This window comes from Pantherophis guttatus, chromosome 1, assembly GCF_059756535.1.
Source record: "Pantherophis guttatus breed Tessera chromosome 1, ASM5975653v1, whole genome shotgun sequence".
In the NCBI taxonomy this organism is placed as follows: Eukaryota; Metazoa; Chordata; class Lepidosauria; order Squamata; family Colubridae; genus Pantherophis; species Pantherophis guttatus.
In genome coordinates this window covers 56,162,434-56,187,541 of record NC_142063.1, presented here as the reverse complement: position 1 = coordinate 56,187,541, position 25,108 = coordinate 56,162,434, and the positions used below count along the sequence as shown (strand labels likewise).

At 36.3% G+C, this 25,108-nt stretch overlaps 1 protein-coding gene across 3 annotated transcripts in view; it reads left to right on the top strand.

The window, feature by feature from the left end:
* Positions 1 to 6: 6 nt before the first annotated feature.
* The window catches only part of MIA2 (MIA SH3 domain ER export factor 2), a 55,273-nt gene continuing 30,171 nt past the window's right edge, over positions 7 to 25,108 (top strand). Inside the window, exons 1-8 of one of the 3 annotated variants that reach the window (XM_034418064.3) lie at positions 7 to 175; positions 1,709 to 1,842; positions 4,480 to 4,566; positions 5,574 to 6,675; positions 7,973 to 10,639; positions 12,978 to 13,190; positions 13,301 to 13,395; positions 22,668 to 22,787. In XM_034418064.3, coding sequence (XP_034273955.2) covers positions 61 to 175; positions 1,709 to 1,842; positions 4,480 to 4,566; positions 5,574 to 6,675; positions 7,973 to 10,639; positions 12,978 to 13,190; positions 13,301 to 13,395; positions 22,668 to 22,787 — 4,533 coding nt within the window. In that variant the 5' untranslated portion in view covers positions 7 to 60. The remainder of the gene's footprint in view (positions 176 to 1,708; positions 1,843 to 4,479; positions 4,567 to 5,573; positions 6,676 to 7,972; positions 10,640 to 12,977; positions 13,191 to 13,300; positions 13,396 to 22,667; positions 22,788 to 25,108) is intronic. The other 2 variants (XM_034418063.3, XM_034418065.3) reach the window with 2 other exon arrangements.

The following is a 25,108-nucleotide window of genomic DNA, read 5'->3' as shown; positions in this document are numbered from 1 at the left end:
ACTATTCTGCTCATGAGACTCTAATTTTTAAACATTCTTTCAGGAATAACTTTTTTAAGAATGTTGAAGATTTTAGACATCAGTCTTACACTATTAATTCTTTCATTGTCAACAAACACAAAGAGTACTAAGGTGCTTTCAGCACAGAAAAAGTGTGGAGATTCAGAATGTGAAAGTAAGTACAAAGATCTTTGCTTTAACTAAGTCTATTCAACAGTGTAGTAATACTGCAAAACTATCAATATATTTATTTGAAAAACTTTGGGAGGTTAATTTGAAAAGTTTAACCACTAATTTGAAATTATAAAGAAAGTGCTATCAATATGTCCATTTTATGAAAAATTAATTAATCATTTTCTAACGTGAGGATGTTTTTTTAAAAAAGAGAAGTCATTTGCTGAGATTATGAATAATGTAACTCTTTTCAAACTGTAGCACATCCTCATGGTTTTACGAAAACTTGATGGAGTTCCAGGAAAGACTAAAGGCAAAAACAATAATTAGATTAGAAATTAGAAGCTCAGTCAATTGTTTTATCACAGGAGCTTAGCTTCATGATATGGAGCTCTGTAATTTTTTTAACAAGTTCCATAGCCTGAAAAATTACTGTTAACAGATTTGAATTTATAAATTTCAATAGCAAACCTGTTAAAAGACCTTAGAAGTAGAACCTCAGAACACAACAGCATTAACTGTATCCTTCTATTGACTAAATAAGAAGTTAATAATGTAATGACTATTAATTATTGGTAAATTTATAGAGCATTTAAGGAGAATATATTTGGCTCGCTTTCTTTTTTAGTATTTCAGTCAAAACTGTTAAGAGTAAATACATTACTAAAAAGTCCTCCAACATTTTTATGCAAGTTACTTAGTTTGCAAGAAGTAAACGCTATTAAATCAACCGTGTATACTTGGAAATAGTGAATGTAAAAAGTCTACATACACAGCCTTATTAATAAATATAAGCTATACAATGCTGTCATAAAATCAAAAGGCGCTTCAACCAAGTATTAATTTAAGGATGTGCACATTTATGCAATCACATTGTTGTAAGATTTTTTGTTATTTTCCCCTGAAAGATTTCAGTTTGTTTTTCAGTTGAATTGTATAGTTTATATATTATATTAAAGGTGGAAAAAATTCTGACATGATTTATCTTGGTTTGATTTTTTTTTTTTTTTACAATTCAAAAACCTTGCATTTTAACAGGGGTGTATAGACTTTTTATATTCACTTCTATATAGTAGTAAGTGATAAAATAATTTTGGGAGGGTAAAGTATCTTGTCAAATAATATCTACAGTCCTGTTAGCAAAATAGATAGAGTAATTACTAAGTAAGAAAAACTCCAATTTATTAAGAAAATTTATATGGCTGCCCAACTCATTCCCAGTGACTCTATGATTGTTCGTTTCTGGTAACAGGACAAGTGTGGATAATTTAGGATTAAAAATTAAACCATGATCATCTGTCACATATAAGGAGAACGTGTTTGTGTTTCAGCACCCATGCAAACAGCACCTTAAAGCAGCTGCATCTTTTCCCAAGGTCCCAATGCTTTTCGCAATTCTGAGAAGAAACACATCTGATTTAAAGAGTTACTGTATTGATTGCTGCATGTTATGGATAAATGCTTGGTTCTGTGTTTGTTATATAACATGAGAAAGGTCTTTAAAATATTGCCTCTGTTTTTAATTTTTACCCAGCAACTATGAGCAGAGTGTTAGCCATTAAAGACTACACTGGACCTGACTGCCGCTACCTGAGCTTCAAAAATGGGGAAGAAATAATGGTATACTTCAAACTTTCAAGAGAAAGGGAAGATTTGTGGGCAGGAAGTGTAAGTATTAGTCAGCAATTTGCCTGAGAATGGCTAGTTTTATTTATAATATGACTGCAACTTTAAGGCAGTGGTGAAATCCAATTTTTTTTACTACCGGTTCTGTGGGCATGGTTTGGTGGGCATGGCTTGGTGGCTGTGGCAGGGGAAGGATACTGCAAAATCCCCATTCCCTCCCCACTCCTGGGGGAAGAATATTGCAAAATCTCCATTCCCACCACACTCTGGGGCCAGCCAGAGGTGGTATTTGCTGGTTCTCTGAACTACTCAAAATTTCCGCTACCAGTTCTCCAGAACCTGTCAGAACCTGCTGGATTTCGCCCCTGCTTTAAGGGTTTTAAGAAAGTTAGGGCGGAGGGAAGAATTGCCTCATTATTTATTTATTTATTTATTATTTAAATTTATATACCGCCCTTCTCCCAAAGGACTCAGGGCGGTGTACAGCCAAAAATAAAAACATAAAAATATAAAATTTAAAACAATTTAAAAGTATATTAAACAAATTTGGCCCATATTAATTAAAACCCCCTTTTTAAAAAAAACAAATTAAAAACAATTAAAAGAGCTACACCTTTTATCATCTTGCAGACAGGAGAAAGGATTTTCAAAATTGAGTGAATGTTTTAAATGACTAGATGGAGCAATACTTTTCATTTAAAGTTATAAACTAATCAATAATATATTTTTGGTTTTGCTGAATATTTCTGTTTCCTGGGCCATTGACTTCAGTAATCAAAAATTTATTATTTGTTTATTACCTGGTAGTTGGAGAAGGACTATGTCCTTGATTTGGGAGGAGGGACATTAAGTAAACTAAAAAGGGGGGGTAGAGACCCCTTTTGATCTTTGCTGCTGGTAAATACCTGAGTATAACCATGCAGTTGTCTTGACAAAATAGTTTGCAATTGCCTTCTTACAAAATATTTTTTTACTTTTCTTTTGTATTCCTTGGTTTCCATCCAAGTACTAACTAAGCCTAATTAGCTTCTAAATTTAGAGATCAGCCAGGAGCTGCCATCTTCTGAGATTCCCAGTTTTCCATTATCTTTAAAGGATGAGTTAAGCTCCCCTCCCACATCACCAATTATTAAGGCTGTCTCTACAGCTCTGAACTTGGGTAACCTCTTCTCATAAAAGCTGAAATATTTAATGCCGAGTTTATAATTAGTTTGAAATGTTTTCAGGAAGATACCAGGTTTTGGCTGTGTTTAAATTAAACTTCAATCCTACACCTTTAGTAGCAGTTAATCCTACTGATTATAGTGGATTTCTTCTGAGTAAAATTGTTTTGCTGAAAAGTTAGATTTCTGAGATCTTTCCATGCAGCCAGAGACAGAATTATTCTACTGTTATGTATGTACTGCACCTAACATTCTAATTGATCCATAGAAGCAGCATAGAAGTATCTCTCTGTCAGGGATGTCCAATATTTTCTGCAGAAAAGATTTCTGCATTTGGAATTTTAAGATAATTGAACATTCCTTTTGCTTATGCGCACAACTGCAGCTGGGCATCCTTTGGCTTATTGAAAACAACAAAGGGTCTGATTTACCTTCAGAGTTCAAAACATCTGATACTTTTGTCAAAATAAGGAAGGTAGCATTGCATTATTACCACACAAACTGTGTCCCCTTTGTATGTTTAATGTAACATTATTGTGCATGTATAAATGAGAAGCTTATGGTTTCATAAATTGTTCCTGCTCTGAGGATGCCTCTGTTGTTGCTTACCAGTGGCCTCTTAACCACAGAGATTAATTAACATGGACTAACATACCATGCTAAAACTACTAGTATCATCCAGATGTACTGGGAAGTTACTTCCATCTTACTCTAGCAGTTATAACCAAAAGCAACATAATGGTTCAACAAACAGATGTAAAGAATCTAATTGCTAAATATTAGATCAACAGACATAGCATTTTATCATTTTGTCTCTTGATCTGGTGGATCAAAATGCTACTGCACAGCTTATAATATCTGATTTAACAGTGTTGATAGTGATACTTTTTGATATCAATATAGTGATTAGTATCTTTTTGAATGCTTTCAATTATTGCCATTTTTTCTGTTAATTATGTTAGAGAGTTTAGAGTAGATCCTCACTATTAACCTATACCAGTGGTTTTCAACTTTTTCTTCACTATGGACTTCTTTTAAGTACATTTTGTGGCTGGGGACCCCCCAAGACTTAATTCAAGATTAAAATCATAACATTTCTTCAAGCTTTCAAAGACTGCCCCCCACCTGTGACAACAATGCAGCCCCCTTGGGGTCTGCGGATCACAGGTTGAGAACCACTAACCTATACAATTCTGCTTCTTTTTTTAGCCCATAGTTCAAATTCTTATTTCTCCTTAATTTAAACAGAATTGTTATCAGTTTGGTGGTATGGTAAAACTATTTCCTTCTAAACTGAAACTGAGACCTATTGACATAATTTGAAGAAAAAGTACTGATGATAAAATAGCAAGACCACTATTGATAATATCCCATGGTATGTAAACTAAAAACAAACATTTCTCTACTATTAAAAAAAAACAGGAGGAAGCAAATTCTTCTTATAATTTTTGTTTCATTAATATTTTAAGTAGAAATCACAGTGTGTTCATAAATGCCATTTTTCCTTTTACTATAGAAAGGCAAAGATTTTGGTTACTTCCCAATGGATGCTGTCCAAACAGAAGAAGCATTTGTTACAGAAGAAATAGAAGTGCCCACAAAGGTAAATTAAAATGCTTAATGAACATTTCAAATTCTCTAGTGGTATTATTTCAAAGGAAACTCAGGAGATAATTTGGTGTATTGATTTGTTCATATAAATCATAGATGTCCAATCTTTTGGCTTGCCTCGGCCACATTGACTGAAGAGGAAAAACCATCGCTTGACCCAACCTGTCTGGACAATTTGCATCCAGTCTCCCATCTTCCCTCTTTAGAGAAAGTAATAGAAAAAGGGGTTGTTGGACAGTTCCAGGGAGACTTCGATGAAATGGATTTCCTGCACCCCTTTCAGGCAGGATTCAGGCTTGGCTATGGGAGAAAGACACTTTGGTCACACTTATGGATGATGCATATTGAAGGCGGATGATTCAATATTTAATAGCTCTCATGCTGTTCTCACAAAATGCATATGGGATAACTCAGGAAAACAATTGTGGATAGTGCTAGCTTCGTTTCCCCTTCCACCAAACATCATCAGCTGCCTTAATAAGGGATAGGGAGGAGGGGAAGGCAGGTTCTAATAGATTATTAAACTATTAAGTTTAACTGTCAAAACTTGCTCAGGTTTTGCAGAAAGATTTTGAATGAGTGTGATCAAAGGGAACTCATCAGCTAATAGCAAGGTTTTGTGTTGTTCTAGAATAGCACTATTCTGGAAAGCAACATTATTCTAGAACAACACTAAACCATTTCAAAAAGGACTGGAAAACATTTAAGAGCTCAGGCTGAAGTTACTCATTGCAGTGACAGAGCTCCTTCCCACATCACTTTTTTATGCTCTATTAATAATGATACATAGTTATAGGAGAATATTCCTGCTATCTATATTTATATATTGATATTTATATTATATATATAGAGAGAGAGAGAGAGAGTTGATAATGTACAAAGGGGTCTTCTCAAAGGGGTTTCAAATGCTTTTTTTAATAGGTGAGGAAAGCTAGGTAAATAATAAATGTTTTAAATAAGTCAAAAAATAATGTATTCATTTTACATTTATTTTTTTAGGAAACTGATTTCCTTTGTCTTGATGGTGAAGAATATGTTTTTGAAAATGAAGACAGCATATTTAATCGTCCTGCTGAAGAAAATGAGCATGATGTATCTCTTTACACTGATGGTAAAGACTCAGACTTTAACATGCCTGAAGATGAAATAATGAAGCTCCCAGATATTTCTATCCCAAAAGAATATAGCAGTCACAGCAAGACTGATCAAGATGACTCTAGCCAGCAAGAAGACCCAATCGGTCAGGCTCTGAATCCAGTCCCAACTCAGTCAATTTGGACTGTTTTTGGTATTACAGGTTGGCTTGGTTTGGGAGGGGAAGAACATAAGGAGGCTTTTGGAAAATCCTCAGAGATTTCAGAACAAATTACATTTAGGCATAGAAAAATAGCAATAGCTGACAATGCTGATATTCAAGAACAACCCAAAGAGAGTAAAATGGAGCCACGTAGCTGGTTTCAGAGCAGTTTGACAGATTTGCTTCATTTTGGAAATGAAAAATCAGGACATGATCCGCTGTACAAAGATGGTGATCTAGATCTCCATAGCAGTTCCAACACTGCTTCTAACAGTGGCCACCATGGCAGAACAGCAGCTTCCAAAGCAAGAATAGAGAAACATAGTGATAATGAACTGTCTGAATCAAACTGGTTTGGTCTGAAGTTAAATGATATTTTAACTTTTGGATACGCTCAAAAAGACAAAGAACAGCCTGCAAATGGAAAAATAGATCAAAATGAAGACCCACTGCCTTCTAATATAAAATTGGTCCCAGTGGAGGATGGTTTGAGAGAAGCAGCAGTAGAGCAAATGCTCTATGAAGAACAAAGCAAATATGTTAAAAAGAACATAGAGCAAACACTTGAATCGGTAGTAGATGAAGAGAAAGAAAAATATCATGAAGAAATGACCAGCCCAGATATTACAGATCCTGAAGTTCCTTTAGGGAATGAATGTCCTGATTTCATGAATACGGAAGCTGCTGCTTTTTCCACTGAACTTGCTGAAAATCTAAAATCTTCCAGTACAGAACAAGATTCAGTATCAGGGAACCAAATCAACGAAAATACTCCGAATTCAGAAAGAACAAAAAGCCAGTCAGGTTTGTATGAAAGTGTATATAATAATATAATTGAAGTTAATAAGGCCATATCAGTTAATCGGCTAGGACATGAGTCTCCAGCTATTCAGAGCTCAGTTGTAGAGCAGCTTCAATCTTCTCACAGTATAGATAATTTTGTTCCATTAAATACCCAAACTTCAGGAGAAGAAAATTAAAATGGCTCTAAAAGGCTCCAGTTTTTCTACTCCGTTAGCTATTTTACAAATGTACTAAATTTTCAGTATGTCAGAGCTAAAGAAAATGCAGACACTTTGGAAATAGATCTAAAATCTAATGAGTACAACTGACAACCTAAAAACAGTGAAGCAGCATTTTCTACAGATAAAAAATAAATAAAAAACAATTCCTACTAAATCAGAATATTGTCAAAAATTAGAAAATCAGAATACTGATACTTCTCAGGAAAACTTTCTCTTGTCTTCTTTAGCAGCAAAAGCTAGTGAAAAAATATATAGAAACCATTGAAAATGGTGAATTAGTAGAAGTTAATAAACCACACTCGCTGCTGGCGAATTATAAGTTAAAATACTGTCTTTCCTATCAATGTATATAAATAACTAATTATAAAAAGGGTCAGGATCAGAAAAGAAAATTTGGAAATATAGAAACACTTTAATCCAGAAAAGATGATTATTCACATTCTAGAATTCAAGAAACTGTCTCATCTAGAGGTAGAAAATGTTGCTAATTCACTCCCAGAGCAACAAACTATGAAACAAAAAAGAGTGCTGAGAAAAAAAGCTAGAAGAGATAAAATAGAACAAGTAGAAAATTCACTTTTGTAGGTGTCAGAAATCTGTAGAAAGAATGTCTAAAAGTATGCAAGAAAAAATTAGAATTAGTCTTGAAATGCATGAAAATTGTTTTTCAAAGAGCTAGAATATAGCTCTTGCACTGTGAAAAGTCCCTTAAGGGTTCATCTAGCTGCTAGATGAACCCTTAAGGAATTTTTCACAGTGCAAGGATATTCCAGATGACAATGAAATGTTTATTGCTGTTTTAGACAGTAGGGAATCAGCTATAACAGGGGGAAGAAAAGAAACTTTATTAGAAAGAAGACTTATAATAGAAAAGGGAGGAATTAAAGAGAGAAATAGAGAGCAAAAAGCCAAAAATACTAATGAAGAGTATTGTAATGAAGATTTTAATGAAAACTACTCCAATGATGCTGCAGATATTAAAGCAAGCTATGTTCATAATGAAAAAGAAAAGCAAGGAGTTACTTAGGATGCAAGGAAGTTAGCTCAGTCTCCATTTTCTATTTGTTTTTCTCCAGATTCAGTCATACATTCTGAAATACAGTACAGTGAAGCTGAAGAGCTCCAGTGCATTTCTTCTTTTAGCCATTATAAAGATCTCTTTAGTTTTCAGAACTTTCCAGACAAAACCATAAATTCTTTACAAGAAATTAAAAGAACCAAGGTTAAAAATAGCCAATCTAAAAATAGTGTTGAATCACTACAGAAAAACAAAGAATTAGAAAAGAAAAATATGTTACATCAGAAAACAGCAAATCTGAAGGAAATATCTTTTAACAAAGAGATTTTTTTACTTTCATCAACAATGCAAAACAATGCAGGCAGTACAAATGTAACAAAAGAAGCTAGGTTATTATCAGAAACAATTTTTCCTTCATCTGAAAAACATTTTTCAGAATATATAATAGAACCTTTATTCCAGGATAAAAAAACATGTGACAAAAACTTCGACAAACCACACAAAACCTCAGAATTACAGCTTAGTCTGCAAAGATCAACAAAACAGTATAAATATGTGAAGAGAGTTTCTTCATCTAGAAAACAATACATAAACAAATTTAAACATTTAAACCTAAAAGGTTTGGATGAAAGTACACCTGTCATATGTTACACTGATGTTATGAAGAAAACTGAGATTTCAGAACCATTGGTTTGTTTGTATTCACAAAAATATGATATACAAGAAGATGTTATAGTTTCTCATAAAGAAAATGAATTTGTTGAGGTGAAGAATGTAGCAAGCATGTTACCTGGTACCATGAAATTTTTTCCCGTAAGTTATAATGAAGACTGTTTGCAGAACAAAAGTATAACTAAAGAAATTATGAATCAGTTTTCTCAAAAAAGAGCAAAAGTAGAAATTAATGTACCAAAACAAATTTTGCAATTGACTATTGACACTCAACAAGAAAGTAAAAGGATGCAAACAACTGAAAAGTATCCAAATAACTTAAAACAGCAAAGGCTATCTCCATTCATTACAGGTCAAGAACTGCTTCCATGTGAAAAAGAATTTTATGGACTTGTCAAACATAATTTGAATTTTGTCACTCACAGTATGGAAAAGAAATACTTTCAGGATCCACAAATGCAGATAGGTGAAAGAAGCAATGAGGTAAACAGTTCAGAAAGAATAGAAGACTATTATGATAGTGCTCAAAGTTGTGATGTTTCTTCAGTACCAAAAACTATTGGAAATTATGCTCCTCAAGAACAAACTATCTCACATTATCCTGATTCTCATACTTTTTCTAAGAAAAGCATGCATTTACTACACATGTATGAAAGTCTAATATATTCAAAAGAAGGTAAAAAAGAATTAAAAAGCGAACAAAAGATTTTAGCTTCTCATGTTGATCAATCAGATAGAGAGAAAAGCATTATAACAGGTATAAGGCCTGATAGAAAGCATATAAATCAGGTAGAATATACCACAAAAACATATTTAACACCTAATTTAGAAAACGAGGAGTTTAAAATTTTAACTCAACGTAAGAAAAAAGATGGCATTTTAAATATTGGAGATACTGAACCTGAATTTCAACAAGAAACAGTACCACTAATGTCATCTGTACCAGTAGTATCTCAGAAGAAAACTAAACGCAGTTTAAACATTGACTATAATAATTTACTTCTTAAAAAGCATGGTCTAATAGACACTTTTGCCAGTGAAGATCTAGTGCAACGTTTAGACATTCAGAGGGAAGATTCCAAATCAGATCTTAGTATTAATCCTAGCAAATTTTCCTCAGATGAGCTCTCCAATCATCTTGAGTCTATAAATCATATTATGGATCGTACTCCTAGGTACACAAAAGGTAATTTAAACACACACCATTTAGTTGTTGATCCTGACAATGAAATGTTTACACAAGACAAGACAGTTTGTTTTAAAAACTTAAACTATGTAGATAAACTATTTATTTATGGGCATGAAAAAGTTAAGCCAGAAAAGGGTCAGGAAGATAAGAAAAGTGAGAAAAACATACTGCACAGGAACAAAAATGGGAGAAATGTAGGGCAAAGTGTTATAAGCAATATTTTTGATAAAACTGCATATTATTTTGGAAAGATATTTAAAAAAACTAATGATAATGATTTCACAAAACATAAAATTAATAAAAAATTTAAAGCAGAGAGACATAAAGCTAAACATGCCCATGAACAAACAAACTATGAATGTCAGGATGTGAATGCTTTTTGTTATTTTAATAAAGTAATGCAATGGAAAAAATCTGTTACTGCAGACTCAGAAAATGATAACCGAAACACTGACAGACTCCAAATTCTGGAAAGAGAGTCTGTTTTCCAGAATGCAATTCAAAATTGTAAATTGATAACAAATAAAGGCTTAGATTGGAAAGATGCCAGTTCCTCCTTAAGGGTCCAGGAATTTACTTTAAAGCTAGCTGAGGAATCAAGAAAGATTTTTCAAGCAAATATTTGTGTAGATGAATTGCAGCAACTAGAGCAAGAGTTTGAAAAGCTCCAGTACAACATCTCCATTTCTCCATGTGAATATATTTACAAGAAAAGAAAACAAGCAACAACTTCGGTGGAACATCAACATAAATTAAATATTGGACATGGGAAGTGTATGAAGACCAAAATGCATTTACTGCCAGAAATCCAAGGTCTTATATGGGATAGCAGAAACAACTGTGGAAGCCAAAAGACAGAATCAGGTATTAGGCCACTGTTTTGGTAATAAAAATAGATAAATCAAAAATTCCTGAAAATTTTTGCTTTTAAGCAAAGCAAAGAGCCTTTATTTTTTTTAAGGCATAATACAACAAAAAATTGATGTCTCTTTTACATTGGCAGAACTTTAAGATAGTACCCTCCTCCAGGGGTGTCAAACTCAAGGCCTCTGGGCTGAATCCTGCCTTGGGGTGCTTAGATCTCGCCCATAGGGCCACCCTGGAAACAGCAAAGGACCAGCTTGTGGTGCCTCTGTCAGCAAAAATGGAGCCAGTGAGGGCCATGTGCATCTCCCTGGGCCCCGTTTTTGCTGACAGAGGGCTAGCAAAACTAATTAAAAACAAAAGGAGAATTGTTTCCCCTTTTGCATTTGAGCATGCAAGAAGGCACAGGAAAGGAAAAAGGGAAAGATAAAAGATAAAGAAAAAAAAGGAAAGATGGGAAGATAGCTAGGAAGGAAAAAGAAAGAAAGAGGGGAAGGAAGAAAGGAGAATGAAGAGGGAAGGAAAAGGAAAGGGAAGGGAAGGGAAGGGAAGGGAAGGGAAGGGAAGGAAGGAAGGAGATTATAATGAGAGTGAGTGAGGGTCTGAGGAAAGTCCTGCCTTAGCACTTAGCCACCACAAGTGCCCCTGACACAAGTGACATCGAGCTGGCCATGGCCACCCTGGCCATGCTTACCCCGGCCACGTCCAGCTGGGCCCCCAAGATCAAACACAACCCTGATGCAGCACTCAATGAAATCGAGTTTGACACCCCTGCCCTACTCCTAAGTGTAGTATTATTTTGGACGAAGCAACATGATTTAAAATAAACGAATTGATGTTTTCAATTATTAGAAAAAGTGCAATATTTCCACAATGTAAGCATAATTTTAGCACATGTATTATTTATATGTAACTTGGACTATTACATGCATTGTAGTTCTTAATCATATGGATTTTAATTGTTTATATATATTAGAAAAGAACACTACATTTAATTCTTCTGCATCAGTCTGGAAATCAGGATTCTAATATATTTCCTGTCATCATAATGAACAGAAGATAAAGACTTCCAAATGTGAACAATTCAAATGGAATGCTGTAGAATCATTCCCACAATTCTGAAAATCCTTATTTTAATTTTCTTTTTTTCCCTTTTTTATAAGGCATATTATTTCATATTCATAAGCCTGATAAATAATAGTTATCATTATACTCAAAAAATTTATCCTGATTTTTAGGACCTTCTGAATGTCTTGATAGTGATACTGGCCTGGACTCTAACAATTATTAGGAATGTTTTGCTTCTATTGATTTAGCTCCCAAGTACTTTCACTCAAAAATCAATTTTGATTCTGGGGGAATGATGTAATTATTGTATGTGCTTGTTGTTTATTATTGAGGAAAAATCTAGGTGTTATCCAGGGGTGGGTTCCACTTACCCTTACTATTGGTTCGCAGCGGAGGAGTGCACGCGCCCATGATCACCCATGATGACATTGTGGTGGGTGGGCAGAGCCTCCCGCCAATTTTACTACTGGTTCTGTAGAACCAGACAGAACCGGGAGCAACCCACCACTGGTATTATCTGGTTCCAAACATGGTGCTCTAAATATTGTTAAATAAAAACAAAACCCAAATGTGATTTGCTTGTGCTGGCTTGAGCATAATGTGTGGATCTAGCCATTTTGTTTATAAACAATGATTTGAGTCTTAACATATTGAGCAAGCCCAACTATGATTATATATTATATTTAAACAAACTATGTCATGGTGTGGACCCAGATTCATGGCAATCTTAATTAACCAAAATTATTTTTATCACTATAACGGAAATGAGAAAAAAGTTAAGTGGAGGATCAGCTGAAAAATGGAAAGGACTACCTAATCTATCCCATGCTTGTTAATTCCACCCCACCCCCTCCCAAGTTGAAAGATATCTGTAAGTGTATGTATAGTTACAATTTACTTAGTTGTTGAAGTTTAAATGGTTATCTGATACTTTACAGCATATCCAATAAATACTCAATCAGAAATTCCTCAGTACCCAAGTCAATGGATAGAGGACTGCTACTTTCATATATAATTTTATTTATATGTTTTTCAGACTTATTTGTCACCCATCTCACTTTAAGATGACTTAGGGTGGCAAATTTTTAGCAATTTAGCATCAATTCTAATAATAAAATTCCTTTTTTCTAAATTATTTTCTTGTTAACTTTCAGTCAAAAAACTGTGGAACAGAAAAGTCCATATTTTTTCAAGATGTAAAATAATGATGCAGAATACAACCAGCTAAAATGTCATGTAAATTAAAAATATAATATGTAATTCTTTGCAGATAATGGGAAATTACCTGGCAATGGCCTCAAAGAAAAAAATCATTTGAATTCAAATAATGAAGCTAAGAATGATCAGTATTCTGAAAAAAACACACCTTCCACAAATTGTAAGAAAAAGCCAAATGCTTCAGGAAAAAAATATCTAGATCAACAGGACATTAAAGAAGTGCAAGAGAACAATCTAATGAATCAAAGTTGTATCATTAGTAATGGTAAGAAAACTTAATCTAAATATTAAAAGATATATCATTTTTAAAAAATATATAATCTGTAAAGATAATTGGTAAGAACTTTTTTTTTCTTTGTCTTGTGCATGAAACAGAAAATGAAAGGCTACTTCAGATAATCCTGGATTTGAATACATTCTGTGCCATTATAACTTCTATTTTTTCATCTATGATACCTATAGGTAAAAAGGTAAGTTTCTTTAATATGAGTCTACTTTCTGATGCTAATGCTAATCATAAAAAAATGTAGTATGGCTACCATGTCTAGGTAGCCAAAAATCTGGACAAATAGTGATCAGCAAAGAGACACATAATGTTCTGGCTCTCTATTGTTCTCTCATGTTTTTCAAGATTTTCACAGTTCATGTATGACAGTTTTAAAAAATATTTATTTGGCATTTAAAGTGCTGCATGTAATGCCTTTTAAGCTTATATTTTCAAGATAGTTAAAGGTAGATGTAATTTGTTTTATGGATCTGAACTTTACTTTTACTTTACTTTTACTTTTATTTGATTTATATACCGCCCTACTCCCGAAGGACTCAGGGTGGTGAACAGCCAACAATAAAATATATACATACAAAATTTAAAAAGTGGAAATAAAATTGAATTAAATAGTTTGGCCCAGACAGATTAAAAAACCCCAATCAATTTAAAACAAATTAAACTTTGAATGTTAAAAATATTTAAAAATATTAAAAATTTATTTAAAAAGAGGGAGAAGGTTAGGCCAGGCCCGCCTGGTGGAATAAAAATGTTTTAAGAGCGTGGCGGAAGGTGTGCAGATCCGGGATCCTCCGTATCTCTGGGGGGAACTCATTCCAGATAGTAGGTACCCCCACAGAGAAGGCTCTCCCCCTGGGGGCCACCAGTCGACATTGTTTGGCCGACGGCACCTGGAGGAGCCCCTCTGTATGAGAGCGTACCGGCCGGTGGGAGGCTATTGGTGGTAGTAGGTGGTCCCGCAAGTACCCAGGTCCTAAGCCATGGAGCGCTTTAAAGGTGGTGACCAAAACCTTGAAGCGCACCTGGAAGACCACCAGGAGCCAGTGCAGCTCGCGCAGGAGGGGTGTCACATGGGAATGCCATGTCGCTCCCACTACCACCCGCGTGGCCGCACTCTGCGCCAGTTGGAGCCTCCGGGTGCTCCTCAAGGGGAGCCCCATGTAGAGAGCATTACAATAGTCCAGGCGGGAGGTGACGAGGGCATGAGTGACCGTGCGTAAGGAGTCTCGATCCAGAAAGGGATGCAACTGGCGGATCAGGCGAACCTGATGAAAAATCCTCCCGGTCACGGCCATCAAGTGCTCTTCTAAAGTCAGCCGTGAATCCAGGAGGACGCCCAAGTTGCGCGCCCTCTGTGGGGGCCAGTGATTTGCCCCCAATAGTCAGTGATGGCACCAACTGACTATATCGGGACATCGGAAACCACAGCCACTCGGTCTTGGATGGGTTGAGCCTGAGCCTATTCCTCCCCATCCAGATCCGCACGGCCTCTGTGAACTACAATTCAAATTATAATTAACATATTCCACTTTAACTAAATTAAATGTAAATAATTGTGTTGGACAGCTTTTAGTGTTTGGTATCAGAAGGCAAGTATTACGATCCAGGTCACCTAGGCAGAGGCAGGCTTCGATAGAATCCTTTATTGGTCTATTAATTCCACAAGAAATGACCCTACAACCGCTGTTAAGACTCTACCCCATATTACCCTGAAGGCAGATACCCTCAGTCCCAGAAACAAAAGCCAGCAAGCAAAAAACCAATTCACAAAGGCAGAGAGGAAGTCCAAAGAGAAGGTGCAAGCATATGGGGCAAGGTTCATAGGCAAAGTCCACAGGACAAGGCCATAAGGCAAGTGGCAAGTCCACCAGGCAAAGGCATAAGGCAAAGCAGAGGCAGAAACACAAGTCAAGGCCAAGTTTTTACAAAGCTAGGGGAGTGTATGCCAAAGCAAACAATTGTTCCCAACAAAGACAATCTCCCCTAGCTTTTGCTTAAGTCAACCCATGTCATGTGTTTCTTGTGAGGAGGGGCAGGGCAACCTTCTTCCCAGTAGCTCGGCAGACCTCCTTTAAGCTTGCCTCTGCTCTACTCTCTGTGCCCTCAGATGGAGTGGGGGAGGCAGCTGTTCCTCATCAGAGGGGATCTGCTGCCTCTCAGCACCATTGCCTGTCTGCAGCTGATCCTTTCCCATGTCTGTGAGGGCAGGCAACTCCCCATCTTAGTTGACCACCTCCCCCAATGCCTGAGAGCCTGGCCAGCATTGTCCTCCTCAGTCCCTGGCCTCTCCAAACATTGCAAGGGAGATGTGCCATCCCGTTGGACAGTCCGATTTCCAACTCCTCCTCCTCCGAACTGGGATCCGATGGGGCCATGACAGCAAGATTACTCTAGTCTGATACCTTTCTTCTGGTCTCCAAAAGAGAGCAGTCCTCATTTTGCACTGCATTTCTACTCCTATTTTTCCCACTCATATCCATGTCAAACAGGGACAAAAGGAATGGGGAAAATTTAAGGAAATTTAAAAGGATTCTGCAAGAATAACATAGCTTAGCAATTATAGAGAGTGACCAGACCAGGAAGTGAGAATTCCTGACATTGGTAACTACCAGCACTCAAATTGCAGCTGCAAAATTAAATTCCCAGCAATTTCTTTCTTCCACAACAAATTCAGAAAAATTATTCAATCTAGATGATTCTTTATGATCTTATGGTAACAGAGCTGTGTATATGCAATATTTATTTTATTAAATAAATATTTTATTAAAAATATTGTCAGGATGAAATTAAAAAATTAGTACTGTCACAGCCTGCCCAGACTCTTTGGGATATGATAAACAAATAAACATAATTGTAATAATTCCATCTTATAATTTCAATGGACTTGGCAAAATGTATTAATTTAAATTGATTGATGGAAATTAAAGGACTCAAAATTCTGGCAGGGAAAACAGTTTTTCCTTACACAGCCTCACTCCATGCTTCTTTAACAGTCTTAACTTAGAAGTAAAATTCAAATCCAGTGGAGGTTAGTTTTCAGTAAGTGTGCTTAGGAATGAAACCTGCAAATTTGGCACTGTAATACTTTAGCAATCATATAAAAAGGAATAGTTATGAATTAGCACTGCCATGTAAGTGGGATATATTCATTATTATTGCAGACCAGCTTGTCTATTTCAAGAATTGTCACTCTGATAGTCTATTTTTTCCAACACTGTCATAAGCCTAAATGTTTTACTTTGCAGGTTGGGGGACGGTGGTAGAACAGTACTACAAAACCTCTCTGTGAATGTATTTTAAAGTATTTGCTATAAATAAATAATTCTATATTTTCCAATTATAGTATACTACTGTGATAAACTAAAATATCGTTTGTCATAAACTTCCCTTTTGCACCCCCTTGCATTAAAAGCATTAATGTTAGAGGAGAATCTCGTGTCCATTTGGAAGCAAATACAATCTAAGATTTTATCATTGGGTTATGAGCTTCTAAAAAAATTGAAATAATTTAATGCTTTTATAGCATCCTATAGAGTTAAACTTAAAAATGGGAAAGCAGGTATATGATATAGTTAAACTTTGTAATGGAAAATGAGACTTTGAATGTTTTTATCTAAAAGATACCAACCTGTTGGACTGCCACATAGTCATTGTATTAGATGCTTTTCTAGTACATACTTTTCAAGTACTAGATGCTTTTTTATTTTTCAATTTGTGAGTTGGGGGAGGTTGCTTTAGTTAATTTCTCTATTATTTCTATTCTATAATGTTAGAGTATAAAATGTTAGTTTCTATTTTGGTTGCGAAAACAAATCTACGCATAGAGAAACACACATACATAAATCCGTGATTAATATGTTGTATTCATGCTATGCATCTCGGTTCTCTTTTAGCATAAATTCACTGATAATTTCCTACCTTTTAACATCTCTTGCTCTTTCTTCTTCTCTTTTGTTCAACAAGCAAGACCAGAAATGTGAACCTTATGGATAGTTTGCTTTATAGGTGTCATATCATTGAAAACATAGTTGTCTTTAATTTTCTTCTGGGCAACATTAGAAAGGATGTTTTTATTGAGTGATGTTCCTTTACCATATCTCTTGCATGAGGAAAAAGCCTTGACTTCTGTCAGGCTATTTTATTAAAAGTTAATTGTATGCTTTAGCATTTTAGTTTTGCATCCTTACTATCTACCCTTGTTAAATATTGCATATTAATTAATTTTAAATTTTAAATATTTTACAGCATATAAGCCTCTGTTCTGGAGGGTAATATAACAGATCTGTGTAATCTGTTCAGAAGGGTGATATACCAAATCTAAAAACAATTAAACAATTTAAATAAAATTCTACACAACACAATATAAAATGTTTTTGCACTACGTATGCTGGTGGGCAAAAATGACATAAACCTAGGGCCTAGGTCTGTTCAGAATGAAAGAGGTTTGCATTTAGAAGTAAAATGCCATATCGGAGACATAATTTTCTTAGTGGAATGAATGACATTGAGATAGGAACTTGTTATACAAGTTTCATGTTCTATCTGAACCTGTTATTTTGTTTGGTTTCTTGCTTCATTTATATTTAAATACCATTGATTAGTAATTAATCATAAGGGTAAAAAGCAGAGACATATGTTTAAAACAGCTGATACAGATCTTATAAAAATAAAGTAGGTAGCATAAAATTATTTTTTGCCAAATGCAAAACATTCCCTTCCATGCAAGCAAAGCATATCCCAGCAGTGGATGTTGTGTATAAAGTGACAGTTATAGAACTATATATAGCAGTGTTATATTGTATTTAAAAAAAAACAAATATTCTCAGCCTATATTTCAAAGCCAGAATGTTTATTTGCTGGACATACTGTATCATGCCTGAGTCCATTTCATTGTTGGTGGCTTTAACTATTTGTTCCCTGGCCCTTTCTATTAAATGTTTATTCCTTCAGTCCAGATTTTATGCCAAAATGATATGATTGTGTAAGCAGAGCATTAAAGACAATGGTGCATTTAAATATGTCATCTTACCTCATATGAAGAGCTTGTGCCTTCCAACTCTTCAGATTTAAATAAGAAACATCTGATCTAAAGACACGTTGACATTTTCTGTCATGACTGGTCAAAAGATTTTCACTGTGTTATAGCATAAGCATTCTTATATTTTTATTAAAATTCAAAAATGTTACAATTAACATTTCTTTTAAAAATCATCAATAAACTGTTTTTTTTTTTAGAATAGAAATAGAATTCTTTATTGGCCAAGTGTGATTAGACAGACAAGGAATTTGTCTCCGGTGCATAAACCCTCAGTGTACAAACAACAATAGTGATAAATCATTATCATAGTCATTGTAAAAATTCATTCATTATAAAACATTAGATACAACATTTAATGATAGTCATGGATACTAAATAACCAATCAACATAAATCATATTAGGATATTTATTAAACAATTTAAATTGTAAGATACAAGCAACATAACAAGCCATAAGAAGATAAGGTGATAGATAATAGGGAAGATGAGAATAATGATGGTAATACTGCCTTTTTAGATAGTTTGACAGCATTGTAAAAATTAGTTGTTTAGCAGTGATGGCATGGGGGGAAAAACTGTCCTTGTGTCTAGTTGTTCTGACGTGCAGTGCCCTATAGCATTGTTTTAAGGGTAGACGGTAAAACAGTTTATGTCTAGGATGCGAGGGGTCTGTAGGTATTTTCACAGACCTCTTTCTGGCTCGTGCAGTATATAGGTCCTCAATGGAAGGCAGATTGGTAGCAATTGTTTTTTCTCCAGTTCTAATTATCCGTTGAAGTCTGTGTTTGTTTGATTGGTTGCAGTGAAAAACCAGATATTTATAGAGGTCCAGATGACAGACTCAATAATTCCTCTATAGAACTGTATCAGCAGTTCCTTGGACAGTCTGGGCTTCCTGAATAAACTGTTTTGTCTTCTGAGTGACTAGTATATCATTACCTTGCAAGAACGTGTCAAGGAATGTTCAAAGTCTGCCTTAGGACAGAATTTCTCAACCTTGGCAACTTTAAGAAGTTTGAACTTCAACTCCCAGAATTCCCCAATCAACATGCTGACTAGAGATATTCTGGGTTTTGAGGTCCACAGTTCTTAAATTTTATCAAGGTTGAAAAACACTGGTTTAGCAGGTAGAGCATGTGAGAGTGGCTAGTTTCAATGCCAAGTACTGCATTGTCTTCATGGTATCATCATGCGTTTGGATAACAGAATCAACATGCATCCATGTCGGATAACAGAGCTTCCGCTCAAACTAATAGCTTAGAATTAATTAAAAAAATTAATTAAGTATTAATTTTTTAATCAGAGGTAAGGGAATGCGAACTTGTGCTATCTTCTGAACAAGGGCGATATTTTTCAATTTTAATCTGAGTCAAGTAGTAAGAGGGTCGTCCTTCGGAGAAGTAAGAAATCCTTCTGGCCCAGTCTGGTACTTCGCCCTCTCCTCCGTACTACTTCTTTGGGGGAGTAATTATTTGTTGACAAGTTAGGGGTTGCTTTGTATTTGCTGGTCTCCTCCCCTTTGAGCAGACATGGTGCCTTCCTCTTCCCCTCCCCGGCGCTGCCAGTGGTACATCCCGATAGCCATCCGAGACAGGAAGAGGCGGCGCTGTCGGCGCTGTCGGGGCTTCTTTGGTAGAATCGCAGCTGATGCAGTAAGATGGCAGCGTCTTTTAATGTCGCCGTTGCTGGGGGCAGTCCGGAGGGCGCTGTCGCCGGGATTTTCGGGCTGGGTTGGAGGGACTGCGTTCAGCACTACTATGGGTTGGCCTTGAGAAGTGCTCGGAGCGTGAGTGTGGGGGACGGAGGGGATTCACCGATTGTGAAACAATGTGGAACGAGGGTCGATCGGCCCTTGGGCGAAGCTAACCTGCCGAGTTCCCCGGGGTTTGGCGCAACTTCTATCAGACGCTTAGTTTTCTAGGAACAGGAGCCAGCAAAGATACGTGGCGGTGTGCTGCAGCTTTCAACATCACGCTGCCCCAGTTCCTCATAGGAGACGGTGGCCGTTGTTCTGCAAGGATAAGGAAATTTCCCCATATTCTGCTGCTGCTGCTCCTGGTTTCTGTGATAAAGACCAGATTCAAACGAAGCCTCCAAAGCTAGGGAAAAATGAGTCTTAAATCCTGTACTTTCAGTAGTTGCATGAGGCAGTAATTCGGATGAAACTTCCGTATCACTAAAGCTTGGTGTTACGAATTGTAGGTAAAGGCACGTTATCCTTGCTAGAAAAATAGAAAACTTCAGCCTCTTGGCAGGTCTGTAAAATTACTCCTGTCTTTTGTTTAGGTATACATATTACCAAGGCCCAATTACTCTCGGAGGCTGGTGGCTTTGGAAAATTAAATGATGGGAACCAAAGTCCAGTATATCTGGAGGACATCAGGTTAGGCAATGCTGGGCATGACTTATAACTGAAACAGGCATTATAAATCAGATCTTTGCACAACTGTTAGTGATGAAACTTGGATGTTTGAGTTGTGTTGAGAATAGATATGGAGGTCCAGGTTCAAGTTTGTTATTTGAGATACCGTTTTTTCTAACCAGCCAGAGCAATTGAGCAGAGTGATGGTCATGCTTCAGATCGCTTTAGTGAAATAATAACATTTAGGCAGTGCGTTTTCTCTGTTGAGGTAGATGCCCTCTGGAATGGCATCCTCCTGCTCCGTGGCTCCTACCCTATAGCTTTCTGGAGATTGTTAAAACTGTGGCTGTGGTCTCTGGCTTGGGTTGGCATGGATACCAAACTTTTGCTAGTTTTAGCTGCTCTGTTGCATTCTTCCAGATTGTACGTTTTTTTATTGTAAACCACCCAGAATCTTTTAGGAGTTGGTCAGTACTCAAGTCTCCAAATTGAATAAAGATTTGTCTTTCAGCATACTGTAATGTTGAGGTCACATGAGATGGGGATTATAATTTGCTTGGCATAAAGTCTACTGCAGGAATTATTGTAATAAAACATTAATTAGCCCTACCTGTAAAATCAGGATTTGTACATGTGCACTCTAATTATGTATATAAAACAAGGAAACCATACCTATTACTTTTGTTGATGACCTGTGGCAGGATCTGAATGCAGACATAGTGATGCTTCTGCTCCTACTGAATTTGTTGGTGGGGTTCAGTACCATTAATTGCAGTATCCTTCTGGACTGCTTGCAATAGTTGGAGAAAATATTTTACAATGGTTCTACTCCTTCAGAGCAGGCATTTCAAATTGGGGCGGAAGAAGAAGAGTTGAGGTCTCTTCCCTTCTTTTAAAAAAAGAAAAATATTTTGATAAATCTGCTGGGGGCAATCATCTGTCAGTTTGGATTAAGGTGTCCTTAGTTTACCATCACCCAGGGCCAACCAGGAAATGGATGGAAGTCTGATCAAGAGCTTAGAAACTGTGGGTAACTGGAGGAGACACTCGGGCTAAAGTTGAATCTTAGCAAGATGGATTTGCTGTTTGTAGAGAAGTCCTTTGGCTCCAGATTAATTATATCTATCATTCCATATGGACTGAACATGTGGACTGAGCAGGTGCACACTTTGGAAGTTTTTCTGATCTCATAGTACCTGCTAGATCAGCAAGTAGATGCTGTAGCCAGAACAGACTTTGCCCAGCTACTGTACTGAAGTCAATTGTGAGTTATTACAGTGGTACAACAATGTTACTTGACAGCCCTATGTATATTCTGATTAGAGGCTGAATTCCACATACTGATTTCAGTTATCAGCCAAATCCTTGGTTTCAGGCTTCTAGCAGAATTCTCCTTAGCATCTTTAATTATTCAGCAGTTTTGCCCTTAGCACTGATTGGAGCACTGAAAATAGGCAAATTTATAATGCTAACTTCCATAGCTATATTTCTCATTTTGTCTATAAAATTTTCTGGGCATCATTTGTGACAAAAGGTGAAAGTGGACTAACAGCATAATCTGTTGCATGTTTAACTGGGTGTTAATTTGATTTACTTGTTCAGGATTGCTGTTTATGGCCATAGATTTTTTTGCACGCTTATCTATAAGCTCCTAATAGATTTATATTGGAATAAAGAAATATTAGGTCATGTCAAATTTCACTTACTTCACTATATGATTGTTACTTGAGATATCGTTTCTCAAGTCATTAATATTTATTTGCCAGCATATGTTCAACAAATTTGAAATATAGAGTTTCTGATAATACTGTAGTCACTTCCAGAAAATAAAGAAAAGTAAACACAACTCAATTGATAAATAGTACTTGGTATTTATTTGTGCAATTGCCCTGATTAATGTAATATAACTATTCCCTTTTCCCTTTTATGTTTATTATGCAATTTAGCTGGGGAACATTTTATTAAATGCAGTAATTATGAATTAATATGATCAAAATATGGAAATTGTGTTAACAATTGTTCTGTCAGGCTTTAACTTTGTTCTCCTTCTTTAAAGGTTGTCTCATCACTCCCTGAAAATATGAAACCTGGTCCAGATCTCTTTGGTTTTTCATGGGAAATTGTTATGGTTGCCATTTTTACTGTTTTACTGTTCTTATGCAGGATGTATAAGTCAGTAAGTATGCAGTGTGGCATTAAATTGGAATTCTGTAAAATCATTCTGCTAAGCTTCTAGTTAGAGCAGATTTTTATACCATGTTCCTATGCATGCTTATTTGCCAGTAGGTCAATTTATTGATTGTTAAGTTTAAGACTGTAACCCTAAATCACTTCATAGATTCAGGAGGATGATCCTCTCTTCAGTCAGAATATGTATTGGAAATATTTAAAAAAATAAAATTAAGCTCAATAAATTTTGAGAATTATTAGCAAATTTTATTTTCTTTGACTAAACTTCCTTTGATCTGGAATATTTAACACAGCATAATTTGACATTTTCAAATCTAATTTTGTGATTTATAATTACCATATATAAGAACAGCACTTTGCAAAATGTAAATTATAATAAAGTATATACACTCTTTTCCCTTCCTCCTTAAACTAGCTTTTTGTAAAATCTCTGTCTTGTGAAATGATGATTATACAACCTTTCCTTCCTTGTCCTATTTAAATATTTTGGTAAACATCCCATTGTAACCTAAAGCATTATACAAAATTTACTTTACTCTTTGCTTTTACGTTTTATAAAATAATACAACTAATAAGTTATGGGAAAACTGCAACATTTCAAAATTGCCACCACTTGGGAAATGCTTGTAATTTTAAGTCAACATGTTTTGATTTATTTATTTGATTTCTATAACTGCCCACCTCAACAAGAAAATCTCATAAAACATAAAAACAATTTTAAAAATTAAGACAATTAGGCCAGGAGTCCCTGGGCCGTGGCCCATTACCAGGCCTTGAGCTGTTCGGAACTGGGCCATGGAAGTGGCGGGGTAAGTGTGTGTGCACATTCCCACGTGTGCAAGCAGTATGTGAGCACATGTATGTGTGTACATACCTGCTGCTTGTGCAAATGGATCTGTGCACGCGCCCACCACTCATGCAGATCCATCCCTTTTCTTCCCCCTTCCTGTCAGTCTGCAAAGCCAGAAAGGTTGGGGAACTCTGAATTAGACAATACAAAATAAATATATATATATTATCTGGCCCGGGCACATAACAAAATCTTCATGGCCTGGCAAAAAACCATGAAAACCACCACCTCCCCACAAAAGAGGAGATTGGACACTAGACAAAAGCTATCTAGATTGGTTGGATCAAGTGATGGCCTTTTCAGGAGAGGACACAAGACTACCTCAAGAGCCAAAGGAACCATTCCCTCCTTCAAAGAGTTATTAGTCACCATCCAGACCCAATCACCTCTTCCCTCCCAGGCTGTCTTAACCAATCAGGAGGGACACTAATCTAATACAGAGATGGCCGAACTAACAGCCACAAGAGCCCTGTCCACTTTCTCAAATGCAGCAGGACCAAACTCACCTCAAATACCCTTGCAAGATTTCATTCTTGTAGCTTCTACTTGCACTTCCTTATTGTTCAACATAGAGTGAATGCAAGCAACTTTATCCACTAAGTACACAACATATTCCTCACAGCAACCTTGCAAGTAAGTCCCAGTATTGTTCCATTCAGGGAAGGAGCTTGTCACCCAAAATAGGGCCCCTGGCAACTATCTGCAGATGTAATAGGGACAAAGAAATAATCATGTTTCCTACCTATCACACGAGATAGGTTCAAATAGTGGCTATACCCCATATTTTATTTGATCATCTTCAGTCTCCATCATTTGCCAGCAGTACTCTAGGCATTTCTTAGTCCACTTTAACTTCCTCAACTTCTCCATATACTATGAGGAGTGGTGGAACTGTGGGAACAGAGGCTGCTCAGGTACAGTCCAAGACAAGATAATGGTCACACTCCTATTCTACTTGGGAGCAAAAGAGAAAAATTATATGTTTTCTTCTCTGATAAGTCTATCTAACTTCACTTAAGGCAGGGTTGTCAAACTCAATTTCATTGGGGGCCGCATCAGGGTTGTGTTTGACCTTGGGCCAGGGTGGGTGTGGCCAGGGAGGGCATGGCCAGCTCAATGTCATTCGTGTTGGCGCCTGTGGTGGCCCAAGCTCTCTGTCAGCAAAAATGGGCTCCCGAGCTCTGTTTTCACTTGCAACGGCCTCCTGCAATTCTCCCTGCCAGCGAAAATGGAGCTCAGGAGGGCTGCCGGTGGCCCTCGCAATCTCTGCTTTTGCTGGCAGAGGTACCGCAGGCCAGTGCTTCTCTGTTTCCAGGGTGACCCTGCGGGCCAGATCTAAACAGTCCGTGTGCTGGATCTGGCCCCCGGGCCTTGAGTTTGACGCCCCTGTCTTAAGGAATTTACTTTCAGTACTATTCACTGTGCTTAAGACTAAGGTTAAAAATCTTACTTAATTG